This window comes from Rhinolophus ferrumequinum, chromosome 4 (assembly GCF_004115265.2).
Source record: "Rhinolophus ferrumequinum isolate MPI-CBG mRhiFer1 chromosome 4, mRhiFer1_v1.p, whole genome shotgun sequence".
NCBI classification, from domain to species: Eukaryota; Metazoa; Chordata; class Mammalia; order Chiroptera; family Rhinolophidae; genus Rhinolophus; species Rhinolophus ferrumequinum.
In genome coordinates this window covers 84,061,397-84,088,290 of record NC_046287.1, presented here as the reverse complement: position 1 = coordinate 84,088,290, position 26,894 = coordinate 84,061,397, and the positions used below count along the sequence as shown (strand labels likewise).

Here is a 26,894-nt window from a genome sequence, read left to right as displayed (position 1 = left end):
ACACTGTTGGTAAAGATGTAGAAAAGTCTTGGATGGCCACCTTTCCCATCTTGCGACAATTAAGAACATGCTATAATGTTCTGTAAAATATCCATGAATTCATCGGCACATCAGAAACTACTTACACTTTTTACTCATAGCACTAAATGCCTTGATAATTTTCAGAAAGGCATTTCCTATTGTTTAAGGTAGTGGTAATTCTTTTCTTCCTTAAACTCTCTTAAGATGCTAAAATTCTTCCAATGATCTAATATGGAATTTAGAGGGAAATTTTTTTGAAAATACTGTCTTATGATAATATAAACTCTAATCCTATCGTGCACAATTTTCATGCATTTATCATAATTCGTTTTTCATCTTTTAGTATTTAATTTGTTTTTTAACCTTATTCAATTTATGTTATTTTGATTTGGGCACATCTTTAGAAAGCACTTTCTTTCTAGAGTAAGAGTATTTGAAGCTAGAATTTGGAGCTAGGGTGACCTTGGGAAAATTACTAAAAATCTCTGTCCCTTATCTGTAAAGTGAGAATCATAAAAGTACCTAATTAATAGAATTGTCAGGAATGGGTAAATTAATAAGTGTAAGCACTTGAAACAGTGCCTAGCATATAGCGTGATCTTAACAAATAGTCAGTTTGATTCTACCTTCTTTTAGATTCACATATGCATGTCTCTAAGAGGAATTACAGTCAAACATTTATCTTGATTGTAGCCCTTTTTTGAATGTCTAGAGTTCAAGTATTTTCTGTTTTAAAATACTGTGCAATTACACACAGTAACTTAAATAAGGGCTCATTTAGTCATTCAATATTTATTGAGTATCAATTGTTATACCATTGTACTCAGAACTTTGAATTCAAAATTAATAATTCTTGGATTTTATTCTAAAAGGAAAGTCAAGGAAGAAAAACAAGTAAAACTAATTGATAACTCTGAAGTTCATGGCTGATGATGAATGTGGGGTCTAGGAAGCTTGCCTGATGAGGACATTGGTTGATCTGTGGCCCAAATGATGAATGTAAGGAGGTTAAAAAGAGGATAAAGAGGGAAATCAGAATAGGTCAGTACACAAGTACACATCATGAGAGGGCATGCCATACTGAGAAAGGGACAATTTCTATGTTGTGTGAATGAGAAGTTGGAAAATAAGGTGAGAAGAGCTTGCTTTGTTCATATTGTAAAAGGCCGGCTATGCCAAAATGAAGATAATGGATTTAATCTTACAGGGAGTAAAACAAAGAAAGCCTTTAAGCTACAGAATTCATGAATATATTTAGTGTGAGAAAAATAATTCTAATTAAAGTGAGTAGATATTGGATGAAAGAAGCATAGAGAAGAATACTGCAATAGCTTAAGGCAAGAATTAAGAATCAGACGTAGACGAGAAGCCAGAATTAGGAGACATTTCTGAGGTAAAATCATCTGATGACCGATTAGATGTAGATAAAAATGTGGAAGGCATTAGTAATGATCCCTAGGCTTTCAGGTTTGGAGACAACCTATATAAACGGTGTAAGAAGTGATGGAAGTCAAGAGCCAAGGATGTAGATTCAGTAAACTGATGAATTCCGTTTTGGACAAGTCACATTTGAAGTACCTATGGATATGTGTGGTAGGCAGCCTCTCAGCTGGTACTCAGTGATCCCTGCTTGTAACATTCATGCCTTTCTGAAATCTCCTCCACTTGAGAAAGAGCTACATTTATGGATTTGCTTCTAATGAATAGAATATGGCTGAAGTAATAGAATGCTGTTTCCAAGATTACACTATATAAAAGGACTGTGACTTTCATCTTGCATTCTTGCTCCTAATCTCTCTTAGATTCTTTGTCCAGAAAAAGCCAGCAGCCAAGTCATGAGGCAACCCTGTGGAGAGGCCCACATGGTAAGAAATTGAGGCCTCCCAACAAGGTGGCATGTGAATAAGCTACCATGCAAATTCACTCACATGAGATAAACATTTCGAGGAGACTGCAGCCACGGCCAACAGCCTGACTGCAATCCTGTCACGTTGTAACATATCACTGCTTTTCTCATAAGCATATCATTGACATCTTTGTATTGAACTATTTATTTATATGTGGATGTTGTCTTAGTTGTAGTCTGTCTCCAATTCCACATCAAAAGCTCTATAGTCTGCCTTGTATCAGTGAAACTGAGAAAAGTGGCTTGCATGTAGTTATTCTGAAATATTTATCTATGCGTAATCACAAAAATTTGCAGATTTGAGATGGCTTTTAGCATGGACTAGGGGAATTAATATAATGAATGAAAATAATAATATATTCCAAAAGATTAATAAAAATCCTTTTTGATCATCTGCACTTTACCAATCAGTTCCAATCATTTAGATGATTTATAAACATGTCTCATTTAGTATTGTATCAATCCCAACAGATAGATACTATTTTTCTTACTTTATGGATGATAATATTAAGTCTTTTGATCAGAAGTAAAGTTACCTGACCTAAAACATGGCCAGGATATGGCAGAATGAGGATCTGAACACAAGTTTGAATAGTCCTGGTTATTTCCACTACCTTCCTCTGGCCGTTTAGGGTTTTTCATTGTGAATGTGCAAAAGATAGAATATGAGCCATTTGCCCCATTAACAAACCTTGCACGTTGTGTTTATCAAACAAAGACCATAATTCAGCAGTGATATTTACCACTGGGAATTCTGGAAGAAGTAGTGAGGTATGACTCCTAGAGTAGTACTGAGTGGAAGACATGGTCTTCAAGTTTTCATCTATGCAAGCTGCTTGCTTGTTTGTTTTTGAGCTAATGAACACATAACAAGTTCCCATAGGTATTTCTTTCCCCAGACTACATACGTAACTCATTTTGAAACTTGCTCTGATCCCAAACAATATTTTCAAGAATTTCTATAAAGTCCTGAACTGTATTTTTGTGTTAAGCTTACGTCTTCATTTTTTCATAGTAAAATAATTGCTTCAGAGTCTTAAAGATTCTCTTCTCTGGAAAAATTAGCTAATTTGATATAATATCCCATACCATTGTGGGGAAAACTGCCAGTTATTTTATTTTTTCTCGATAACATGTGTACATTTAAGCAGGGAAATGCAAAAACAAACAAACAAACAAACAAAAACGTCTATAACACATGCTAATAATTGGGATCTCAACAGTTACAATTTTTACTTTCATTCTATTTATTTTGTCTGTGACTAAAGGATGCCTTGTGATAACAATATTGACAACCAACTATTTTAACTATGTTTAGAGCTGGTCTTCAATGGATCTTTCATGATCTCGGACTTGATTTCTTTATGATGTTTATTAATTAGCTAGTGAGGTTGACAATGGTATTAATATCAGCAACAGTTCATGACAGTCAAGTGTGACATGCAATCAATGTTAAACCCTACCCAAAATAACTGAGCTCCCATGTATACTGAATACATGATAACTGTCTTATTCTCATGTGCATTCCATACATTTTCAGTAACTCTTAAGTTTCTTATCTCAATCAATTCCCCCATTATCCCATGATTAAATTTCTATATCTACTGAATAATCCAGATGGAAGTCTGCACAGTTGGCCCTCTGTATCCGTGGGTTCTGCATCCATGGATTCAACCATCAATCGATCGCACAAAAATGTTACGTTGTTGTTGACATGTACTACTATGTAGTTAGGGCCTACAATGGTTGCGAATGTACTGAACATGTACAGACAATAATTTTTCTGGTCATTATATCTCAAACAATACAGTATGACAGCTGTTTCCACAGCATTTCCATTGTATTACATATTATAAGTAATCTAGAGATGATTTAAAATATATGGGAGGATGTGCATAGGTTAGGAAATTTCATAGAACTATGCCATTTCATAGAACGGACTTGAGCATCCACAGATTTTGGTATCCTTGGGGATCCTGGAACCAATTGCCTGTGCATACGGAGAGACAACTGTATAACACTGCACATTCACAACACTTTTTGGAGTAGTCAAGCATTATGCACATGATCATAGATTTCAAAACTCTTTTAGATTTTCAAAAGCAAAGTTTTTGAGTTATTATCCAGAAAGTTCTTGTTTTAAATGACTGCCATCTCTGACTATGTTTTCTTCTCAGGCTTTGGAATTTCAAATCCAAAATACCTTTATTTTGATATACAAATTATAAATCGCAGTTGGAAAATTCACCATGAGTTTTATCCAGTGGCAATAATCTACTAGACCAGTGGTTCTCTATGTGTGGTCCCAGGATTGACCACTATAGTATCTCTTGGGAAAATGTTTGAAATGCAAATTCTTGGACACCACCCCTGGACTTAGTGAATCAGAACTTGAGGTAGGTGCAAGAGGGGCAGTGATCTATATAACACACCCCAAAAATAGGTGATACTCAAAACAAACTAAAGTTTGAGAACTACTCTGTTAGACTATGATGTGTTTACACACTTGTGTAACTTATAAAGATGTGTAAATCCCATAAGGCACAAAATAGCACAGTTAATAATCATCCCTCTCTTGTAAGTTACTCCTTTCTAATAATTTAAGGCAAAATCATCACCTTACCGCTTTGCAAAGGTTGCTGTCGTATCATTTAATAATTTTTAAAGAAGTTCAGCTGTTTAAACTTAACATTAAGATTATCTTTAAATCAAATGTCCTAACAGTGCTCAATTCACCTATTTTAAGGTGAACACAACTCTGTTTATGATATCTGTAATCTAGTTGTAGAGGGCAGATAAACACCTCCTTGGCAGTACCAACTACATTTAAATAGCAAAACAGAAGTCCTTGGTTATGGAACCAAGAAAACTTGAGGAACACAGCTTGGGTTTAACACAGAGCCATGTGTGAGTTTCTGTAATCTTCCTTGCAAATTCACCAAACATCTCCTTACTAAAAATATACAAACAACACAAAAGCTCTTTTAAATTACTTTTGGTGTGTGTGTGGGAGAAACTTATAACTCTTTTATTGACAGTCACAACTGATAACTTTGGTTTTTGCTTCTTCTCAAATGTGCCATTTCTATTAATCTCTTCAACCTGAGTCAAGTCTTTATCAGACCAAATGTAGCACACAGTTGTAACGTAAGGATGTTATTTTTTTCTTTGTGGCCTATATTTTCTCCTTAGATAACAGTGGATTTCCTCGGGAAAGCAATTTTACCAAGGGAAATATAAAATGCATCTTTTACACGACTCCAAAAGAGGTATTCAGTTTTTGTCTGGCAAATCCTCAGGCTGTATTTCACATAAAGAAAATGAAGGAAATTGGAAATCCTTGCCAGAGGGTAGTCGTGAGCAGAGAGTTCAAAGATTTCAGCGATTGATGCGTACTAACATCTTTTTTTCTTTTTTCTTTTTCATTTTGCAAAATGGCAAACAACATTATTCTTTCCCAATTATGCTCTTTAAATAGCCCTACCAGTCTCATTCCTGCCCCAGGATGTCTTAGGCAGAGCCCACACTTCTTTCCTGTCATCTCCCAGAGAGAGCTCCAGCCAGCTCTCTTCTCTTGACTCTGACAGACATTGTGAAATATAAATCATTTCTTTTTTGGCCAAAACATATACCCATTTCTTTAATTTCTGATTATGAACCACTGTCATTTCTGGGCAGTAGCATTCAATGACCTCTTCTAAAACAGCAGACACTGAGCTGATAGTCTTTGTTCTTCTCTCCCCTATGAACTCCTAGAAATTTCCACAAATCTAAAATTCAGTTGAAACAATTTTGGGACTTCAACTTATAATAAAGACTGATATGAGTGCAACAAAGTAAAAGCATAATGGGCACAGAAATAATATTGATATTTTCTAAACAAAATTAAAAATTAAATATTGTAGTGAGGGAAAGGGCTGAGGTACAACTGATACCTCCAAAGACCGTCTATTAAAGTTACCCAAATAATACAATATATATTCACACACAAACAAAAACTCTTACTCAAAAAGCATAATGTGAAACCCTTTTGAGAAGGATTTGATTCAAATATATTTTCAGGTTTAGTTCTTTTTTCATTCAACTTGTTATGGTCTCTCAAGTGGAAATGGATTTTAGATGATAAACTTTAAAGAAGTTTAAATTTCTTTTTTTGTTTCAAATGATATATCCTGAGAGTACAATTTTTTTTTAACTATATGGATTTCCAAGGGGTCAGGAAGTCATTAAATAATTCCAATAACTGTGTAATTTGTGGTGGATGATTAAACATTATCACAGAGATTCAAGAGGAATCTTAATGGGATTCTACAAATGGAAACACAAATATCTAAAAATATATACAAAATATAACAAAACTAAAATTATACATGTACCAAATCTGGGTTAGAAAAATAAATGCTTTACTTATTCCATGTATGCTAACCATGTATATATGTAAATCCATTTTTCATAGTGTGAGTGTCATATCGATTGTGTTGAATAGAAATCATCTAAATTATGATGGGACTCTTCACCTTCTGGGCTAACCTGGTCTGAAACAATTTAGTCCATCCTATAGCAAGATCAGGTACATCCAATTCTTTCCCATCCATTCCCACTTTTTTCTCATACCCACACTTAAATATCCACAGGTAAAATTATGTATATATATAAAATAAAGGGCACTCCATTGTCCTCCAATGCTGTCCTGCTTGATTGTCCTCTGAAGCCTAAAATATTGTTCCATCACATTTCTAAATCATAGATCATAAGACCCTTTCAATTAAGTCTGCTGTTTCTTGCACAATAAAACTTCAAAGGAACCAAAAAAATAATAATTCAAGTTGATGTCTAAGTTCTATTCAATATTGAAATGATATGTAATTATTTGTCCTTCGAGGACCACAGACAGCTTTGTAAACTTATCTGAGATGATATAAAAAAGAACTACACATGACAGAATGGCACTGTCAGCTTATGGGAAAAGAGATTCCACTGAGTCATGCCACATGTCTGGAAAATTATTTTTGAAGTGTTATTTTATCTAAGGAAAAACAAAGCAGATATTCATTCCACTCTCTATGTGAAAGCACATGCTGTCTACCTTTAAACAGGCAGAGTGAATCATAAACACTAATTCAGTGCAATATTTAACAAGCTCCCAAAGTACCAATGTCATACAACCTCAAAAATGAGAAAAATGATCACTTTGTCATTATATACGAATGCATCAAACAAGAAAGTCTCCTAACATTTTGCCAATTTTGCTAAAAGAGAAAATAACACAATAAATTAATGAGGTCACAAAAATTTTGAAGAATGTTTGATAAGCTTAGTATACTCCATGTAAATGTAATATGCAAATCTTAATTATGTCATATCATATATTATCTATTTTCTACATAGAAATAATAAATACATTGCAATTTTCAAAAATGTAATACACTGGTAGTATAGATATATCAAAGTGCCATTGTTATAGATCAAAATGTCTAATATTAGCAATCTGATACAGGTCAACTTAATACATCTATAATATAGATAAATAAGTCACAAATATCACCCAGTAGACATTTAAAAAATTATAATAATACCTAAAGAGAAATGAATATAAGTCAATAAATAGAAAGAGATGTGCTGGCATCTAGATGTGCTAGATGTGCTAGATACAGATGGAGTAGAATGCCCAGTGGATCTGATATTTTTTAAATAGAGTATATTAGAAGAAAAAAAATACACTCTGTATTTTTAATATTTTAAAAATTATGCAATGCTTGATGGGACAGAGACATGGGGAATCCAGCTGCCTGAACAGATCTCATCACCATTAGGTTATAATGGTGCTGCTTTTGCATCACTTCAGAATTTGAAAGAAAATAAAGTACTAGAGTTGAGGCCAGAGATTATAATGATGATGTAATTGTGAATGTGATGCAAACTTTCCTTCCAATTTACCAGAAACAATGGGTAAAATATTTTTAAACATTCATATAAAATGGTAGCCACATTTGATATATAGATGTTGTTATCAAGTATCATTATGAAAGAACCGTATCTATTAGTAGTTCTTTCATTTTTGTGGTGTAGAGATCAATGTCAGTAATCAGTGTTTGTCACCTCTACGGTGATTAAATTTTTATCTAGTGTTACAAACAAATCACTGTATAAAATAATAAACAATAAATAAATTACCTTTTCTCAGAATCATACTTTTTTGACTCGGCCATATAACTGGCTTACAAAATATGACATTGTAGCCTCACTCGGGTACTTATAGAATATGACATTGTTTTATGTTCAGGAAGAACTCACTTCCAGTTTTACCAAATCATGGTATCACATGTTTATCTCAATGCATAAACTAATGATTAGTTTTAGTAATGATTAATGATTAGTAAATATTAGTACACCAAACTGCAGGGTGATGTGTGTGGAAATACTCCTCACATACCATTAGCTAGAGCTTAAATGCCCTGTTTTCAGACTGTGCTTTATTCCCAGCCACAATATGTGGCCAATTACTAAAGATTATATACTGATGAAAATATGGAAACTGAAAGCATAAAAAGAATAATAAAGGAAATTGATAGTCATTGACATGCTCTTCTTTGAATTTATGATCTTGAAAATTCACTGACTAGATATAGCCCTCTGTAAGATCTTATCTCATTAAATTGTCCTCAATAGTTTTTAAACTTATTTCTTTCACAATTTTGTTTTCTTTGAAACACTTACTAATAAACACAAGGTGCCTAGTGTCAGTAAATTTATAAACCACTATGCTACATTTTCTTTATTAGCATCTTATAAAATGTTATGAGACATAACTTCCCAAGTTTCAGTAGCTATCTGCCAAACTTGACAGTTCGATGTATTTCACTCAGTTGCTAGAATTGTAATGTGAAAAATATGTGGGCACTTTAATGATAAAAACGAAAATCTATTCATTTTCATCAAGGTTACTCTCAAACTACTGAATGTATTTCAGGTCAAAAAAAAAAAAACTATTTTAAATTCAAATCTAATGGCATAAAATGGAGTAAGAGTAAGGGTATCATTTTCCCAAGGTAGGTTTAGCTGCTCTGTAAGCTCTGTCATTATTTAGTAAAGGGTTTTCTATCAGTCCTTTAGCCTGTATGGTGTACGTCATCTTTTCCTCTTCCTCTTCATCCTCCTTTCCTTTCCCCTCTCCATCATCATCATCATAATCGTCATCTGATATGAACAAGACGGTATTCAGAGCACTCTGCTGGTTTGTTCAAGAACAAAAGATAATAAAACCTGTACTCATAAGGGATTTGTCCTTTGAAAAGGGGGCTGGGGCATAACTTACACATTAAAAGCTAAACAATAAGAAATGCCATTTATTAAATGCTAAACAAGCATTTTAAAGAAGACTATTACAATTCAAAGAGATGAACACTTTAGCTTGCTTTAATTTTCGATTCTGACTCTGTCTCAAGGAAGTTACTTAGTAAAGGTCACAATGTGTTACGATGAGTGGAAGGGGACATGGAAAAGGAATCTGAATTTTTTGAATTTCTGTGCTGCAGTAGTATGATAGGCACTTTCACCTCTTCACTATTTCAGCTAACACTCACATTAAATCCACCAAACCCAAAGATAATGGTAAAGAAAACCAATTTTAAAAATGTTGTTTTGAGAAAACTAGGATTGAATAATGCAGATGAAGTTACATAGAAAGTAAGTTAAGGGAGGAAAAGAGCCAGGGCTGCAGCAAAAGTCATCTGATCTGGGAACCCGTGAGTTAACTGGCCACTCAGTATGACAGTTGACTACAAAAATTGCTGACTTTTCTACCCATTTAAGGTTTATGAAGAGAATATGAGTGTATGGTTTCTGAATTTTAGATCTTATGACTTAATTACAAATTTCTATAGTGGATGGTTGACGAAAGAGCTTTAAATGTCTTAAGTTTCAATTATTCTATGAGTAGCATTCAAAGTCATTTTTTACTATAAAAGGATGAGATTTTAAAACATTTGATGAAAAACTATCATAAAATCTCTGAAGTTTAACAAACTATTAGATAAATCTGAGTTTGGTAATATGTGGGCATTACTTCAGACAGTCAGAAGTTTTCAAAGTCCAAGGTTGGTTTTAATGGACAAACCACATCCAATGTCATATCTAAGAGTTCCCTTGCTCAAACAATGCTCAACCCTATATTTTAAAATTAATTCTAATTGAAAAATACTTAAAGGTGTGTTATCAAAAACAAACACAATTCCAGCAGCCAGATGGCTCAGTTGGTTAGAGCGCGAGCTCTCAACAAAGTTGCTGGTTCAATTCCCACATGGGATGGTGGCTGCACCCCCTGCAACTAAGATTGAAAACGGCAACTGGACTTGGAGCTGGCTGCGTCCTTCACAACTAGATTGAAGGACGACTTGACTTGGAGCTGATGGGCCCTGGAGAAAACACACTGTTCCCCAATATTCCCCAATAAAAAAATAAAATATAAAAAAATATAAAAGACAAACACAATTCTTTACTACCACCGAAAATGAAATTTCAAGTCTACAATTTCAAAATTTTAATTTGAATGTTATTATTATGGGAAAAATGATTTTCTAACTAGACACATTTTCTAAATCAGAACTGAAATGAGGAGTATCTCATTTCACTAAGTTAAAATCATGTTTGTTCTCTGGATAATTGTGTAAGGTTTTCTTCCCGTTCCCTATAGAGTTGAGTTTGAACTAAATAGCCACTGACTAAATAGCATGTACATAAAGTTAAAGAACATTGAAATTGATAAGAAAACTATAATCAATATTTATTAATTTATTAACATATAATGACACGAGATACTCAATATGAAGTGCTTAGGACAGTGCCTGAATTATTTATACTAGCTATTATATTTACTTCTTTTCCATGAAAAGTAAATCATTAGTAAAGGCAATTAGCTATGTTTCAGATGTTCAATCACTAAACTGAAGTGCAAAATTGATATGGTATAGACTATTAAAAATGAAAATAGATGTCCACTAATACAAGAAAGGTGATATGGAGAGGTACCTCAAAAATTGAAGAGATGGCTAAGTTTTAGGAGAAAAGGGTTTGACCACATTCTATTTATCGTTTGAATTATTTACTGGAACTTTTTCACATCAAATAATAAAAGAATATAAACAATTATAAGTTTTTCCTTCACATTTTATTTTATTAAGAAAGAATAGCTAATTCATTATGCAAAGAAACCTTCTAATGGGGGAATAAATAGCGTTAAAACAACAGAGAAAGTATTTATCAAAACACTGAAATTTCTACCATTAATTAGTGGACAATGATAATTTGCAAAAATTTTTAACTGCCTCACTTTTACTTAAGAGTAAAGAAGCAGCATGCATACTCCATAATAGGAAGCAATGTGAACAATATGTTTTATGTTCCTACCATCATTCTCAGTGGTAAATTCCATCAAATTGTGCTTTTGTTGAAGTATACTAAAAGATTACCATTTTTCATATAATAGAAATTTAAGTGCACAAACATTAAGCCATTTAAGCAATGTGCTAAGTAAGATGTTTTTCTTTCTTTTGGCAATTATTCTGGTTATACACAGTCCTGTTATATATGCAGTCATGTTCCAATATGTTGATATACCTTAATACTTTAGGAATACACATCATTTAAAAGTCAACAGTCATCCTACCTTTTTCCTCTGATCTCAGATTTTCTCATATTGTAACTTAATTCCCCAGTAAACTCTATAAACAGACCCCATAAGCTACTGACTTTCATCTGTGACCAAAGTTATATTTCCCACTCACAATTTGTGAGAAACAAATCAGTTATCTTTTGTTTTTCTCTCCTTTTATTTTCACAGACAAAGAAGGAAGTTTCTTTCAGGTTAAGAATATGCAAGACAATGGTTACAACTTGAATAGAGAACCCATGGGAAAACATGAATTATTTTTATAATGTCAGCTAATCCACAGCTGTGCCACCTGTTAGTATGGATGCTATCCAAAAGCATTTGAAACTAAGCCAGGCAGTCTGCCTTCCATGTATGAAAAAGAAAATTGTTAAACATTTTGCACGGGGGGAAGGGTGTATGTGTAGAGGAAGATGGAGGCCAAAATTGACAAATTAGAAGTTGTTTCCTATATTCTATGAATCCCACATGCACCACTGCCTTTTGGATTAATTAAATAACAATTAACTTCTGAGAACCACTTTGAAGTCATCACTCTAAGTATATTCTGTAGCAACATCTCAGTCTACTGCGCTGAACTTCTCACTTATTCTCCTTAAAGGTTTAAGATTAAGTTTCAATGCAAGGCATTAATGAAGCGACTACAGAAGGTACCAAAAAAAAAATGTATGCACATTTTAAGAAAGGAAAAAACTGTATTAAAATTGTAATACTCAATATATACCGATAACAAAAGATGAATACAACTCATGTTGACTTCTGCAATTACACATTGCTACTGTAATTCAAATCAACTTCAAAAGTAATACATAGATAACATCTCTTAAAATGTGTATACATTTTTTTGGCACCACCAGTATATCAAGCACCTCATTCTAAAAGATAAATACTCTAATTTTAATGATACTGTAAAAAAAAAAAATCTACATATATCCTTTACCATAACAAGATGGAACATATTATTGAGCATTTGGGTTCTCTGAGACAAATAGCAACAAAATTATATATATAAAAAAAAGCAAACAAAAAAAATTAAAACATAATTAGCAATTGATCTAATGAAAACATAGGATGACAAAATTCTAAAACATTATATCTAAACCACAGAAGTCATAATAACTTAGGAAATGCAGAAGCTCTGGTAATTTCTATTAAATTTTATGAAAAATACACCTAATTTTCCTCACTGACATTGTCTTAGAACTACATTGAGTAACAAAATGAAGTTAATTTCTTAGCCTTCAGTATTAAATGCCGTAAAAGCACAGCTATCAAATTATAGGACTGATGTCTCCTAAATGCTTTATAAAATCTGAATCGCTATGCTTCTTCTAATTTTGTTATCCAAATGCTGAGATGGCACCTGACAATAATTGTTAAGATACAGTTTGTCCACTTGAAGCTAGACAAACAAGACAAGTTCCCCTTTTCATGGATCTGCAAGCAGCCAACATCCAAGAAGCAAAGGGAGGCTAATTAATTCTCCATTCCAAGGACTGTTCAAAGGTTTTTGATGTTATTATTTTACTAGCCACTGGTCTTTGGATTTCAATAACATACTATTAAAGATTTTAATTCTATTAATGAAGCAGACACTGACTCATTCTGGCTTTTAATTCTTTGCAATGTTCTCAAAATATTTTATTACCAATACTTATTTTTTGGTAAGTGGTGGCTTTAAGATGAACTAATTATTCAAAATTCAGAATCTCAGAATGTTTTAAAGAGTAGTGCCAAGTTGAGATTTAAGTACACAGTATTTGTGTACATGCCACTTAACAGGTTCAACTTGGGGAAAAGTTCTTAACATTAAGCCTTTTTACATAAGACTCCTAAAAGAATCTGGGCATTTTGAGGTCTTTCATTTAGAAGATTTTTGATTGCAAAGAACAGAGGTTCATTCAGATTAGCTGGGGGATGGGCAGCACAGTTACTATAAAAATATATGGAGGGATAAGTAGACCCTCAGGGCACACCAACGATTATCTTTTCCCAATTCTCAAGAGAGGAGTCCTATTGACCCAGTTCATCTTTTTGGATTCAAGACTTATGAATCATATGTTGCAGGCGCACCTAGAGATTGGCTTTCTTTGGTAAAGTTGTCCACATCTGGCCAAAAAGCCAGAGTTGCTGATGAAGAATACAGCCATAAATTATAGAGCATGGCTGATTAGTGCAGCAGAAGTGTGTGGCTGAAGCAGAGCTACTTAGAAAGGGGTGTGGCAGCCAAGCTATAATTGACATTAGGGGAATTCAGTGTGTGGTTATAAGTCAGACTCTGGCCTCGGCCTGATTGTATGGAACTCTGGCTGTACTACGTGCTACTATGTGACTTTGGTCAAGTTAATTAACCTATTTGATTTTTAGTTTCCTCAATATTAGTACCACTTAAGGTCATTGTGAAAAGTCAATGAGTTAATTTATATAAAGTCCTTAGGCGACAGTCTGGCACTGAAATCACTGGCCAATTTAGGTAGACCAATATCACCTAGTGTCATAAAGCTGAAGTTATTCCCTTTTCGTTTATTATACTGGTGTCTCTTCTTCGCATATGATGTCTACCTAAGGAAGGCCTAGTCTCCAAAGACATCTTTCAAGGCAAAAATAACCCTAGTTAAAAAAAAAAAAAAATCAAAAAGACTTTCAGTCAGCCCATAAATATGACATATATACTTTTGTGAATAGACTCCTATACAGTGATATGTGTGTATAAATGTATAATGTGAAATGTAAAGTGTATAATGATGAGCAGACAATCACATATAAGTGTACAGTATTATCAATTATGAGACAGACATTAAGATGGAATGTCCTTTCATCTAGATATTCTTGCTGGTTTTAATAAGGAGATGCTGACATGACACATATGTTAGTGGCGTTGGGCTGAGGATGAATGATGACTATGAAACAATGGTCCTGTGATAAGGGTTGAGATAATGAAGCTGGGCCCTGTTCACACCAGGTTTGATCTTCTACTTCCTCTAGTGACCCAGTCTTGGCGAGTCACCGAGGATGAATTCTCTTGGGGAATGGTAAACCAGACTTCTGTGCGGGAGTGGAAGTCAGTGGATGACGCTGTGCAGCTTGAGAAGTGGACAGAATAGATTCATATGCAGCTGGTTAATTATACGAGAAAAACATGAGTAACACCATGGCTACCTTTTGAGCTGATTACATATTTCTGTACACGACATGTACTTCTGAGGCTTGTTTCATATGATGGTCATGTCCAGAAATTAAGTCAATCAGGTTTCTGGCTTTTGGGAACAGTTAAGCCAATTTATGCAGATTCCAACTTGCTAGCCCTTCCTGTTCACTGTTATTTTCTTTTTATCTCTCTATAATTTTATCACTTCTTCTAATCATTGATTCATCAGCCTACCTCTGTTACCTCCTCCTAATTCAGTAATGCATTCATTGAGGTTATTTACAAAAAATGGTCACCCCCTGCCCTGACCACTTGAACATGCTTTCACTAATTCACTAACGATCAGACACCCTTAAATCATTTTCATCTTTTCCAATAGGATTGGGCAAGGAATTCCAGACATAGCTGCATGTCTGCGAGTCATAAATATATACGTTTTAAATCTTTGTAAAACTCTCGTCAGGTACTTTGCTTACCCCCTCTACGGTAACTGAAGCCCTTGTCATGATTTGGTGACCATGCATCTCAATTTTTGATGACAGAGCTGCTAGGTTTATGATGGCTGTACACAAGGACCAAGCTCAAAACAGCCTCTTTTCATTTCTTTTCCTTTTTTCCCTCCAATACCAGAACACTGTTACTTTGGTTGAACACAAGGTAAAGTAATTGGCTTTCATTCAGAGAACATGGTTTTTTTTGTGTGTGTTTTTTTTTTAATGCTTGCTTCTTAAAGCAGCAGGCTCCCACTCAGCACAACGAGACCCTCACCTTCAGGGAGTGTGGCAAAAATGAATGGAGAAACAGATTGATGACGTCATTTCAGTGTTAGACCAAGGCCTGGACTCACTGAGCAGAAGGGGTGGTGACGTCACTCACACTTTTAAATTACCTTCTCTCCCAGGCCGAACACATATAATTAAATTAAGGTAAACAGTAGGACTGCTTTTAATCATAGATTAAAAGGGGAAGGGAGATCCCATTATGAAGAAAAATAGATTTCTTATGGAAGAACTGTTCAAGTCCTTAAGCATAGCCTATATTGTTGTTTCAACTACGTTGATGAAACCACCAGCTTCCATTTACATTCTAGTCGAATTTGAACGGTGACATGGGTAAATACTGACATGAATTTAAGTCTTTCTAATTTGTAACAGGGAAGAATAGGTTTAAATTGTAAAAAAGGAAGAGGAAAGCATCCTCAGAAGAAAATTCTTCTGTGGTATCTGAATTAGTATTTAAGAAAATCCTATGCAATTTAAGAAAAATAGGATAAGCGCTAATGAAAAGTGCTGCTTTCTTTTGAAGTAGATGGGTCATTAAATCTGTCCACCTAAACTCTTAAAAAACCTCTAATGCTCTGCCTATGTATCTCTGCCTTCTCAATGTATGTTCATCATTTGTAACAAATGTACCACCCTGGTGTGAAATGTTGATAGTGACAGAGGGGGAGATTGTGGATACGTAGGGGCAGGAGGTTGATGGGTATTCCTTGTACTTTCCACTCAATTCTTCTGTGAACCTAAAACGGATCTAAAACAATAAAGTCTACAAAAATTGAAGGGGAAAAAAAAACACCTCTAATGATTTTACCTGCTTGTCAAGTAGCGCCTCCAACTTAGATCGCATCAAATTGCACACTGTCCCCACCTCCCTAAACATATAGAGAGAGCATTTACATTCAAATACCACTTTCTAAGAACAACCTTATATAGAAAAGGTCTCATAGGCACATCTGAGAGGAATAGAAGACCAGGAATGAAGAGAATTAAATCATCTTTTTCTCAATTGTGAAAAAAAAAAGCTTCATCATAGATATTTCAGCTATGTGTCTTTATATACTTATAGACTATTATATAACTTCTCTTTTAATTTCAAAAAAATTGTTTTCCACTGCTGTTTCTGATTTAAGTATGCACATCTTAATGATAAAAAGAACCCTCTGCAACAGAACCTTCCCCATCACGTCACTGCTGCCCCCACCTCTGTGAAGGAAAGATTTTCAGTGTTATCTAAGGAAAAAACATCAGAACTAATTACATCATTTTTCTTTCCTGCATCCACCAAGCCTTGCTCAGACATATTCAACCTGTTACCACAATCCATCTCAAGGTTTTACTTAGTGTAATGAATATCATTCCCCTATTTAAAATGACCAGTTTTTCTTTCCTTAAACAAGTTGACTAGCCAAGAAGCAATCTCATTATGTGCTACAAAAAAAGATATTAAAATATTTTATTCCTGAAGCAAAACAGTTAGCTGAGATGCTTTTTAAGGATAGAAAATACCAAGGAAATTTGCCATTTCGAACCACAGATGAACCCTTAAGCTATTTGGTCATACAATAAAGATAGTTGAGTTTGTTTGTTTTTTAAATTTAAAACACAGATCACATGATATTTCTGTAGATTATTATGTTTCTATCACATATTGTCATTAACAAGTGTTTATGATATTGGCTTATTTATTACCTTCGCCTATTGCTTATATAAAAACCTTTATATATTAAATGTCATGGTCTTTGATTATGTGTGTGTGTGTGTGTGTGTGTGTGTGTGTGTGTGTGTGTAAGTGTAAGTGTGTGTTAAGAGACCCAGCAAAGCTGAATGGCTCAAAATAATGAAAAGACCTATACTGTTTCCAAACTACCTATTCTAGCATGTAAAATATAGTTTTCTAAAATAATTAATTTACATACATTCAAAATCAAATTTGATAGCTGAATCTTTTCAATAACACTCTTAAATATTACCTTAATGAATTATTACCTGTGTTACTGTTTCATCCTAAGAACACAAGAGCATTTTCTGTAATATTACATAAGCCTGACAGCAAACATGAAAGACAACACTGCCGATTCTGGGGTGAAATCTACAGTTCCCTTCAAAGCCACCACTTGACACACAAAATAGAGTGTTTGAATCATTTGAAATTGCCAATATTTGGCCATTTTTAACCTACAAAAAGGACAATTTAACTTATGTGGCCAGATATACCTACACAGGCTTAAAAATGCATCAGAAAATATCCTTGATGTGTATTACTCAGAAGTTGATTACGGTCAACTCTATAGAAAGGAAAACCTTAACATCTGTATACACTCTGAAAATCGATGAACCTTTGCTCCATCTAGATTAAAACTACATCCATGCCAAAAAAGAAAAAAAAATAGTTTAACCGAAATGTAATAAATATACTCTTGGTCTTTGTCCTATCAGATGTCCATTCAAAGGTATTGATAATGGTTACATCATAAGATTTTTAACTACGACTAGCTCCAAATATTGCTTTTGTGGCTCACACCAGGAATCCTTTGACCCAGCTCGACAAGTGTGAAAACATGAAATAAATTAAGGTTAACAAAGACTGGTCTAAGGAATAGTTCGCAGTAATACTGCAACGCTCTTATCACTAACACCCAACTTATATCTGAAAGATTTGCAAATAATGACAACATTCGTGTGAGACATTACTGCAAGTGAGGAACAGGCAAAAGGGGAAACAAAAATGCTTCCAAGAGACAAACATTCATTAGCCCTCCTGGCAAGTGTCTAAAGCAAACAAGGAAACTGCAAAATAATTACTTAGCTACAAATAAACCCTTTTTAGCACAGTACCTTTTTGTGTCTGTCCCTCTTCCATATTCTCTTCCATGGCTACCTTTCTTCAGTAGAATCTGGTACACGGAATTAATCAAAAGCTCAATTAGATGCTGGAAAAACTGGTGATTTTTTTTTTTTTCCCTGGGAGGCTCCAACAGCAGTGGCTTGGGCAAGTCCTGGGAGCTTAGCTAAGGCTCCCTCGCGCCTCTTGTTTGCTTGGAGACTGGCTGTCAAGTGTAATTTCATTCAAATTACTCTTCCGTGAAGATTATCAATTTTTCTTCTCAAAGCTGCCCATTGTGTACCACTGTAAGCAGGTATTCAAGCAAGTAGCCTGAGAATTTTGGGGGGAAATCTGGTCTGAATCCCAGTAGCAGAGACTCTATGATTCACAAGCCTTGCTTTGCATTTAAAATGGGGAAAAGAAATTGAGGTTTGTATTGAAATCTGGGCTTTAAATTGGAAACAGGCTGCTGTGAACAGATGGAGGGGTGTCCTCCTAACATGAAGTCGACCACCACCCCACAATTCCCCCCTTTGCCACCAGAGTGGGAAAGCCCAGATTCCTGTCACTTCTTTATGCTGCAGCAGGGCTTCTTACCCAGTCAGATACCTTGCAAAAATGCCTTTTTCTTTTTTCTCCTCACTAAGTATCTAGTTAATTTGATTTACAAGTGCCAAAAAAGGATGCAATTATACCCTCTCAGGGTTTAATCTGAAAAAGGGTATTATTAAGAGAGGATTTATAAACTCACACCTTTCAGATTTAAAAAGATATACAAGTATATGGTTTTCAAAAGAATGAGTATAAACCTTTAAGCCTGAAAGATGTGTTTTAAGTAATTATTTTTCTTCAGTGCCATAAGACTCTTAAAGGAAAGGGAGAAAAACACCGAAATTAAATAAAAGAATCTATTGATGCCTTTGTAATTTATTGTTCTGATTTTAGCCCACCAAAACTGCTGGTTTTAAATGAGAATCTCTTGAAAGAGAATTGTTTCAAGGGTCATTACTGGGAAATGAGAAGGAAGAAATTCTAGATAAGGAACAACGGGGCTAAGCAATTTATAATGGGAGTCTGCAGTCTGATTTGGAATGCAAATCCCAACGCCGCAGTCTGGCAAGAAATTAGCATTTGTACTTCAGCCTCCGGAGTGACAAGGCACAACCCAAGAGTCTCAATACTTCACAAAAGGTATAGTAAGAAAATAAACAGTATCTCAAGGGGGAATAAAGCTTTACTAAAGTCTAAAGGAAGAAGAATCTCTGTCTCTGTCTCCATTTCTAAGCAAGCACGCACATACACACACACGCACACACACAGTATTCCTTACCTTTGATGAAAATTAATTCACGACCTAATTATTCACAGTACGTTTCTTGCATTATAGCATATATTTCACATATATTTTTTAAGAGTGGGTCAATAGCATGTTACACATCACCCTCAAAATCATTACTAAAGCAACTAGAAGAAAGAATTTTTGTACAACATTCCACTTTCTCATGATTTCTCATAAAAGAATATGTAGCCTTCATTCTATAACCATTTGTATTTATTTTCTCTATTCAAATGAATTTAACCCATAGGTAAATATAATTCAAATAAATAGGGAAAAAACAAAACAAAAAAACTATGTCTCCTGAATATATTCCAATCTGTATTCAAGGGTTAGTGAGAGGGCTGCTTGCCCAGGGCAGTGATCAAGAGAAGGAAGCCATAGGGAAATGGAAGAGCCAAATCATACAGCATCTCTGCTTTCCCTTACCCCAGGCTGACATAACCTGGCATAGGGTCCAAACAGAAGGGATCATCACCCCTCATTAATATTTTTCATTCATTTTATACCCCAGGAATCACCAGCGAAAACAAACCTTTAATAGGAAAAGCAGTAGAAATAATGCCACTTGAAATTCTTAGAGCACTCTACCATCTACAAAACACATTCAGATGCATTAATACATTTGCAAAACAAATAGGAAAAGAGCTATTTTCCCCACATTTTTTGTTGGAAAAACTGAGACTTGGGCAGACCCAGCGATGAGGCCAGTAAACAATCAAGTAAGTCGTAGAACCCTGGTCAGCAATGCCTTGTCTACAGCTCTGAACATGGCAGCCATTTTCTACTTGTTCTATTCCTAGTGTCTTCACAAATCAGCTTCAGTCTATAGCTTTCTTTTTTGCCAAGCACATGAAGGGAAAGAGTGAAAGGAAAATGAAAGGGAAATGAAAAAAAAACATATTCATTGGGCAAGATGAATGGAAAAGTAACTATGACTTCTTTTCCTCCTGGCTACTCTGGAACAGAGCAACAGATTCCTATAAAGGATCAACTTTTTCTCTAAACTAGACTTTTTCACACAAAAATCATTACCTGAAGAAGACAATAGAACTTACTCTAATTTTTTAAATATACAAAGAACCATCTCAAATCCAAGCTAAATAGACTTATGAAGAGAAACAGCTTTCTTATGGCAATCACCTACCAGTGAATGGAGATTCATTTTTTATTGTGGTAAAATATACATGACACAGAATGTTCTTTCTTGATCACGTGTAAGTGTACAGTGTTATGACATTAAGTACATTCACACTGTCTGCAACCATCACGACCATCCATCTTCAGAACTTTTCATCTTTCCAAACAAAAACTCTGTCCCCATGAAACATGAATTCTCATTTCCTTCTCCCCATTTAAGGACAGTTGTTGTGACCAATTGTCATTTTTGGAATTGTTTTTTAAAGTCTTGATCTCATTTGAACTAAAATTATTTTGAATAACCAAGTATCTGAAAACTAGTTAGGAAAGAAAAATGGTAAACATCATTGTAGATTAACTTTATGAACTGTAAAATATACTATATGACCATTAAGAACTGACAGTGCTTTTTTTCTAGATCCTTAAGAACTGTAAGTTGAAATGATGAGATGCCTCATCTAGTATTCTTTTCATTATATCACACTGTATTTGCCCTATTTTAGTCATTTATTTAAAATATCTATTCAAGAGCTATTTAAAAATATGATAATAAATGGTAATCACAATTTCCCTTTCAAATATTGTCTAAGGTATATTTCTAATATGTATGAGGTTAGAAAAGTTTGCAAACTCATCCTAGAAAAAGTGCTACATACTTCATTGCTGAATATCACTATGGTCACCTTTGATGTACTCCCCCTGGGAAGCTATGCACTGATGCCAGTGCCTAGTCCAACCTTCAAAGCAATTTTGGAACTCTTTTTCTGGAATGGCCATCAGAACTGTTGTTGTATTACCCTTGATGTCCTGAGTGCCATCAAAATATCTTCCTTTCAATAATTCCTTTATCTTCAGGTAAAGAAAGAAATCATTGGGGGCCAGATCAGGTGAGTAGGGAGGGTTTTACAATACGGTTATTTGTTTACTGACTAAAGACTCCCTCAAAGACAGGGCCGAGTGAGCTGGTGCATTGTCGTGATGCAAGAGCCATGAATTGTTGGCGAAAAGTTCAGGTCGTCTAACTTTTTCATGCAGCCTTTTCAGCACTTCCAAACAGTAAACATGGTTAACCAGTAAACCAGTAAACCAGTAAACATGGTTAAACCAGTAAACCAGTAAATCAGTAAACCAGTAAACATGGTTAATTGTCCAGTTGGTACAAATTCATAATGAGTAATTCCTCTGATATCAAAAAAGGTTAGCAACATCGTTGCAACAAGTTTGCGAACTTAATTGTCAGATCTCATATTACCTTTCTCCTGTGTTAGCTAGAAGACACATTATCCACTGAACCTAAACCCATTGTAAGTTCTTCTCATTTCTCCTAATTCATCTTAACTTAGAGCTGGCTCTTTAACACTTCATCTTATCTTTATAAACATTTTATTATCTAAACCAAGAAAATATCAACATATTCCTATAATATATAATTAATCATTTTTGTGATGTTCAAAATAGTGTTCAAAACACAGTCAAGTAAACAGAGTTACAGATTAAACAGCAAGTTGATGATCCCAAATACATCACCAACTATAAGAAATGGGGAAAAAATGACAAGTTTCTTGGGTCAGAAGTAGAAAAACAGACATGTGGAAACATGATTAGGTGTGATAAAAAAAAAATTTGTGAATGCTTAAATAAATAAAAAATTATTACAGTAAAAGACACATGTGTCTTTTACTCCCCTTCAAAATACTCTTCCTCGCTTCAAACACACTTATCCCCTTGTTCTTGCCACTTTCTGAAGCAGTTCTGGAAGTCCTCTTTTGTGAGTGTCTTTAGTTGCACTGTCATGGTTGCCTTGATGTCCTGAATTGATTCAAAACATTTTCATTTCATGGTCATTTTGACTTTGGGAAGAGCCAGAAGTCACATGGTGCCAGATCTGTGAATAAGGTGGATGAGGACACACCATAATGTTTTTATGACAGAAATTGCCATACCAGAAGCGATGTGTGACAGGGAGCATTGTCATGATGGAGGATGAAGAAAAAACACGTAAACTACTTCAGAAAGTGGCAAGAATGATGAGATAAGTGTGTTTGAAGTGAGGGGGAGTATTTTGATGTGAGATTAATGGCAATCTGTCTTTTACTGTAATAAATGTGTTTTATTTAAACATTCACCATATTTTTCTATCACACCTTATATGAACCAAGTATAGTGCGCAGGACAAATAGACATGGACACTGTTTAGAAACTGTTTTTTCTTTTGTTTTCTTCAAATGTTTCAGACACAGATCCAATACTATTTTAAGAATAAAATGTCTTAGTTGGTTTCTTCTTATATTTTGACAAAGAAAAAGAACTTCTGGACTGCTAGTTTGAGCTCTAGGTCAGAAATCGGCTTCCGTAAAAATTTCTCAAAGAAAATTAAAATCACCACAAATACTTAAATGTTTTAAATATAAAAACAGCATAACAGTCTTCAGATTTGTCTAACTGGATAATGCAATTGATTAACAGAATGACCATTGTCTTGACAAGTCTTGCTAAACTTAAGTATCATTACCCCAACTTCTTTCCTTTTCTTTTCTTTTTTTAAGGGTGTTTTTCCAGGACCCATCAGCTCCAAGTCATGTAGTTGTTTCAATCTAGTTGTGGGGGGCACAGCTCACAGTGAGTTCGATGTGGGGATCTAACCGGCAGCCTTGTTGTTAAGAGCACTGCGCTCTAACCAACTGAGCTAACCGGCCACCCCTTCTTTTCATTTTTTTTATTGTACAAATGTTTATTTAGCATTCTTACATACATAGGAACTTGCTGTAAGCAAGAGAGATCAATCCCTGCTCTAATGATGTTTATAGATTAAAAGCACAAGACAGGTCAAAAATCACAATGCTGTGTGACAAGTGATAAATAATAAGGATAAAAAAAAGCACAGGGTGGTACATGAGCCTAACACAAGGATAGCTAACTAATTCTTTAGTTTTGATAGTTGGGAAAGTTTTCTTGCTTTTCTAGAATGTATAGGTTGACCTGACTTTCAAAGACTAAGCAACTTTCTCAAGGTGACACAGCTGGTGAATGAAGGAATTAGGATTTGAATTTTGGTCTTTCTAATTCTAAACGCATCCCCCACAAAAACGTAGGTCATTCAGTACTCAATTAACACAGTTTAAGACAGTTCATGTTAGCATTTCTTCGTTTTTTGAGTAGTCTTAGTGTTACATAAACGACAATGGACACAACTTATACCCCAGATAAAGGATGAATTTTCTTGCTCCATTCATTTGCACCAAAATTTAACAATTTAGAAATCTCAGTGAAGCCTAACCTTACATATTACATTGGATATTGCTAATGAGAAGCTTGTAAAAATAAATAAATAAGAATAGAGAGAATGGGAGACAGAGAGAGTGAGAAACACACTCACCCAGAGAGGAGAGAGAAAGAGAGAGAGAGAAAGAGAGAGGGAACAAGAAGTTCTGAGTTTTGAAATGCTGATTTTAAGTCTTGCTTTGAATATTCCTGTAGACACAGATGATAGGACAAATCCTCTGAAAAAGCTGATTACACAACATGGTGAACAGAGAAATGATGAGGAAAAATAAAATTCAAATCTTCTCAACTTTATAATAAGCATTTTGGTCTTTTTGCTTATACATTTGATTCCAAGTCCTTTTATGGATGGAAAAAATATGAAAGCCTACTCTCACATTTCCAGGGATTATTTTAGGTAACCTACGATTTCTTATCTCAGAGAAGGGAACTACTCGAGGATTTACAACTTTTCTCCTTCTTCAAAGTGCCTTCTACCAATACATATGAATTAAGGACTCAAAAGCAAGGAGTAACAGGCATGTTGCCCATGGGCAATCAAATAAAAGTCACTTCATTTCCTATTTCTAAGTGGGATGCGTGATTTTGTGCGGTTTGTTTTATGTGAGCTGGATATATAAAGATATTTTGGGGGTTTGTTGGTCTTGAGCAAGAGACCTTTGACTGTGATCTACTCTCCATTAATTAGGGATAAAACAAATATGTTCAAGTCCTACATGTACCAGAATAAGCCAGAAAACATTCTCTCAAGAAACTTTTATTGGCAATGACATATGGTCTATTTGGATGACAGACCATGGCTCCAGAAATGTTGACACATTCAAGTCTGCAAATAGCCTGTATCCTAATAGTTCACTGTTAGGTTCAAATGAACCCTGGAGAACACCACTCAGCTCCAATCTGCTTGTGTAGGAGTCACACAATCCATCAATTTGCCACTGCTCTTTACGGTTTTCTGCAGTATGCTCAAGTCACTAATAAATACCCCACCGTTGTTGTCCTAGATCAAATGCAAAGCTGTTTTTTAGGATTTGATATTGCAAATATTAAGGGAGAACTGATTTATTTCCTCCCTCCACCCCACTGCCTGAATTTCAATACAATTTGTCTACAACTCATATTTTCCAAGTACTATACATTTTCATTTTTAATATTTCAATACAGATGACATTTCAATGCGGATTTCCTTTGCCTATGATTGAGAGCAGAAATCATAAGTTGCACTTGTTTCTCCCTCACTGTTCCTAAAGTGAGACTGAGTACAGACCTATTGTGCAGTACCCAGCTTTCCAGCGACCAGGTCTACCTCTTCTGATTCAATAACACTTAATAAATATTTGCGTGGCACCCCCGTATGCTAAGCACATTTTTTATCTTACTGACTATTTACAATCCTGGGAATAAGTAGTATTTCCATTTTATAGGTGATAAGACTGAGATTTAGACAAGCAAATAATTTGCATAAGTCCCACAGCTATGATGATGCAAAATTTGAACATAAGATCTCTCAAAGTTTCCTTGTTTCCATTAAATTAAATGACTCAATAAAGAAAAAGTAAATAAGTGTTCCCTAATCAATTCCTGCAAAAAGTACATAAAAATATATTTTAAAGTTGCCCTTGTTTAACAGTCTTAACATTTGTAGCTAAATGAGTAGGATGCCAGGATAAATTTCTAAGTATTTTTTTCTAAGCATCTTTTACTGTGTATCCTGTGTAAATCCTGATCCTACAGAACTGCAGATATAAATTGCATTGTAAATTTTAAATCAATTTACTGTGAAAAAGAATCTTAAATACAATATGTCTAAGGAATAGTCTTTCATTCATTAGCTCATCAACTACATATTGAGTGATATCTTCTTCCAGATACAAATCTAACTTCTGGGGCAAGTTCAGTGGAAACATATACTAGCTCCCTGTTCTCATGGCATTTATGCTCTAGCAGAGGAAGGTAAGTGGCTATATAAATAAATATATTTTAAAAAAGCAATACCAGGTTCTGATACGTGCAATGATGAAAATAAATCAGGGCAATACACTAAAGGGTATTACTAGGGCTCCCTTATTTGTGTTGTCAATATACGCGGCCCTTGGACATCACCCACACCCAAAATATCAAATGTATATCTAAAAACCTGTAGTATGAAATGGCCATCAGTAGAATTTAACTATGTATTCGATAGGAAGGAAAACAATGAAAGAGAGGCTTGAGCAATCAGCAATTGTCATAAATGTTATGTTTTCTGTCCAAACTGGATCTTTTATAATTGTTTTGATGTGGTATATCGTAATGTTCTTAAGTGTAACATTTTAAAGTCAGGTTGAAATCAACGTTGTAGTTTTTTTAAAAGTGGCCTGTTGCATTCAATCTCAAAAACCATTTGCCATCAATCTGTATCTTGAGGTTTAGAACTAAACCCTGAAAATATTACCGAATGCATGAATCTCTCTCTTTCTCTCCCTCCCCTAACCCCCTTCCCCTCTCCTTTCCCTCTCTCCCTCTGTCCTGGAGGAACACACAAGTCTGTGTGACTCCAAAGCTATCACACTTTCCATTATAAAACACTGCTTTATAAATATACCCGTCAGGTGGCCATTCAGCATTTCTGAGTTGTTAATATAATAGTTTCAACATTACATTGACTTTCGATTACATTCACTAAAGGAGGTAAATATTGACATATATAAAACCAAAACAGTACACAAAACTGGGTGGTAGAAGCAGGTGGTAACAACCAGCTTTCTCTGGATGGTTTAGAGAGGAGGGAGTGCAAATATGTCCAAGTTGT

At 34.7% G+C, this 26,894-nt stretch overlaps 1 protein-coding gene across 2 annotated transcripts in view; it reads right to left on the bottom strand.

Annotated features, from left to right (window-relative positions):
* Window positions 1-26,894, bottom strand: part of GPM6A (glycoprotein M6A) — a 235,153-nt gene that overhangs the window by 102,175 nt on the left and 106,084 nt on the right. Inside the window, exon 1 of one of the 2 annotated variants that reach the window (XM_033104820.1) lies at window positions 18,357-19,231. The exons of the other annotated variant lie outside the window; for it this stretch is intronic. Coding sequence (XP_032960711.1) covers window positions 18,357-18,393 — 37 coding nt within the window. The 5' untranslated portion in view covers window positions 18,394-19,231. Of the gene's footprint in view, window positions 1-18,356; window positions 19,232-26,894 lie in introns of those variants that run through there. 2 annotated transcript variants of the gene reach the window in all.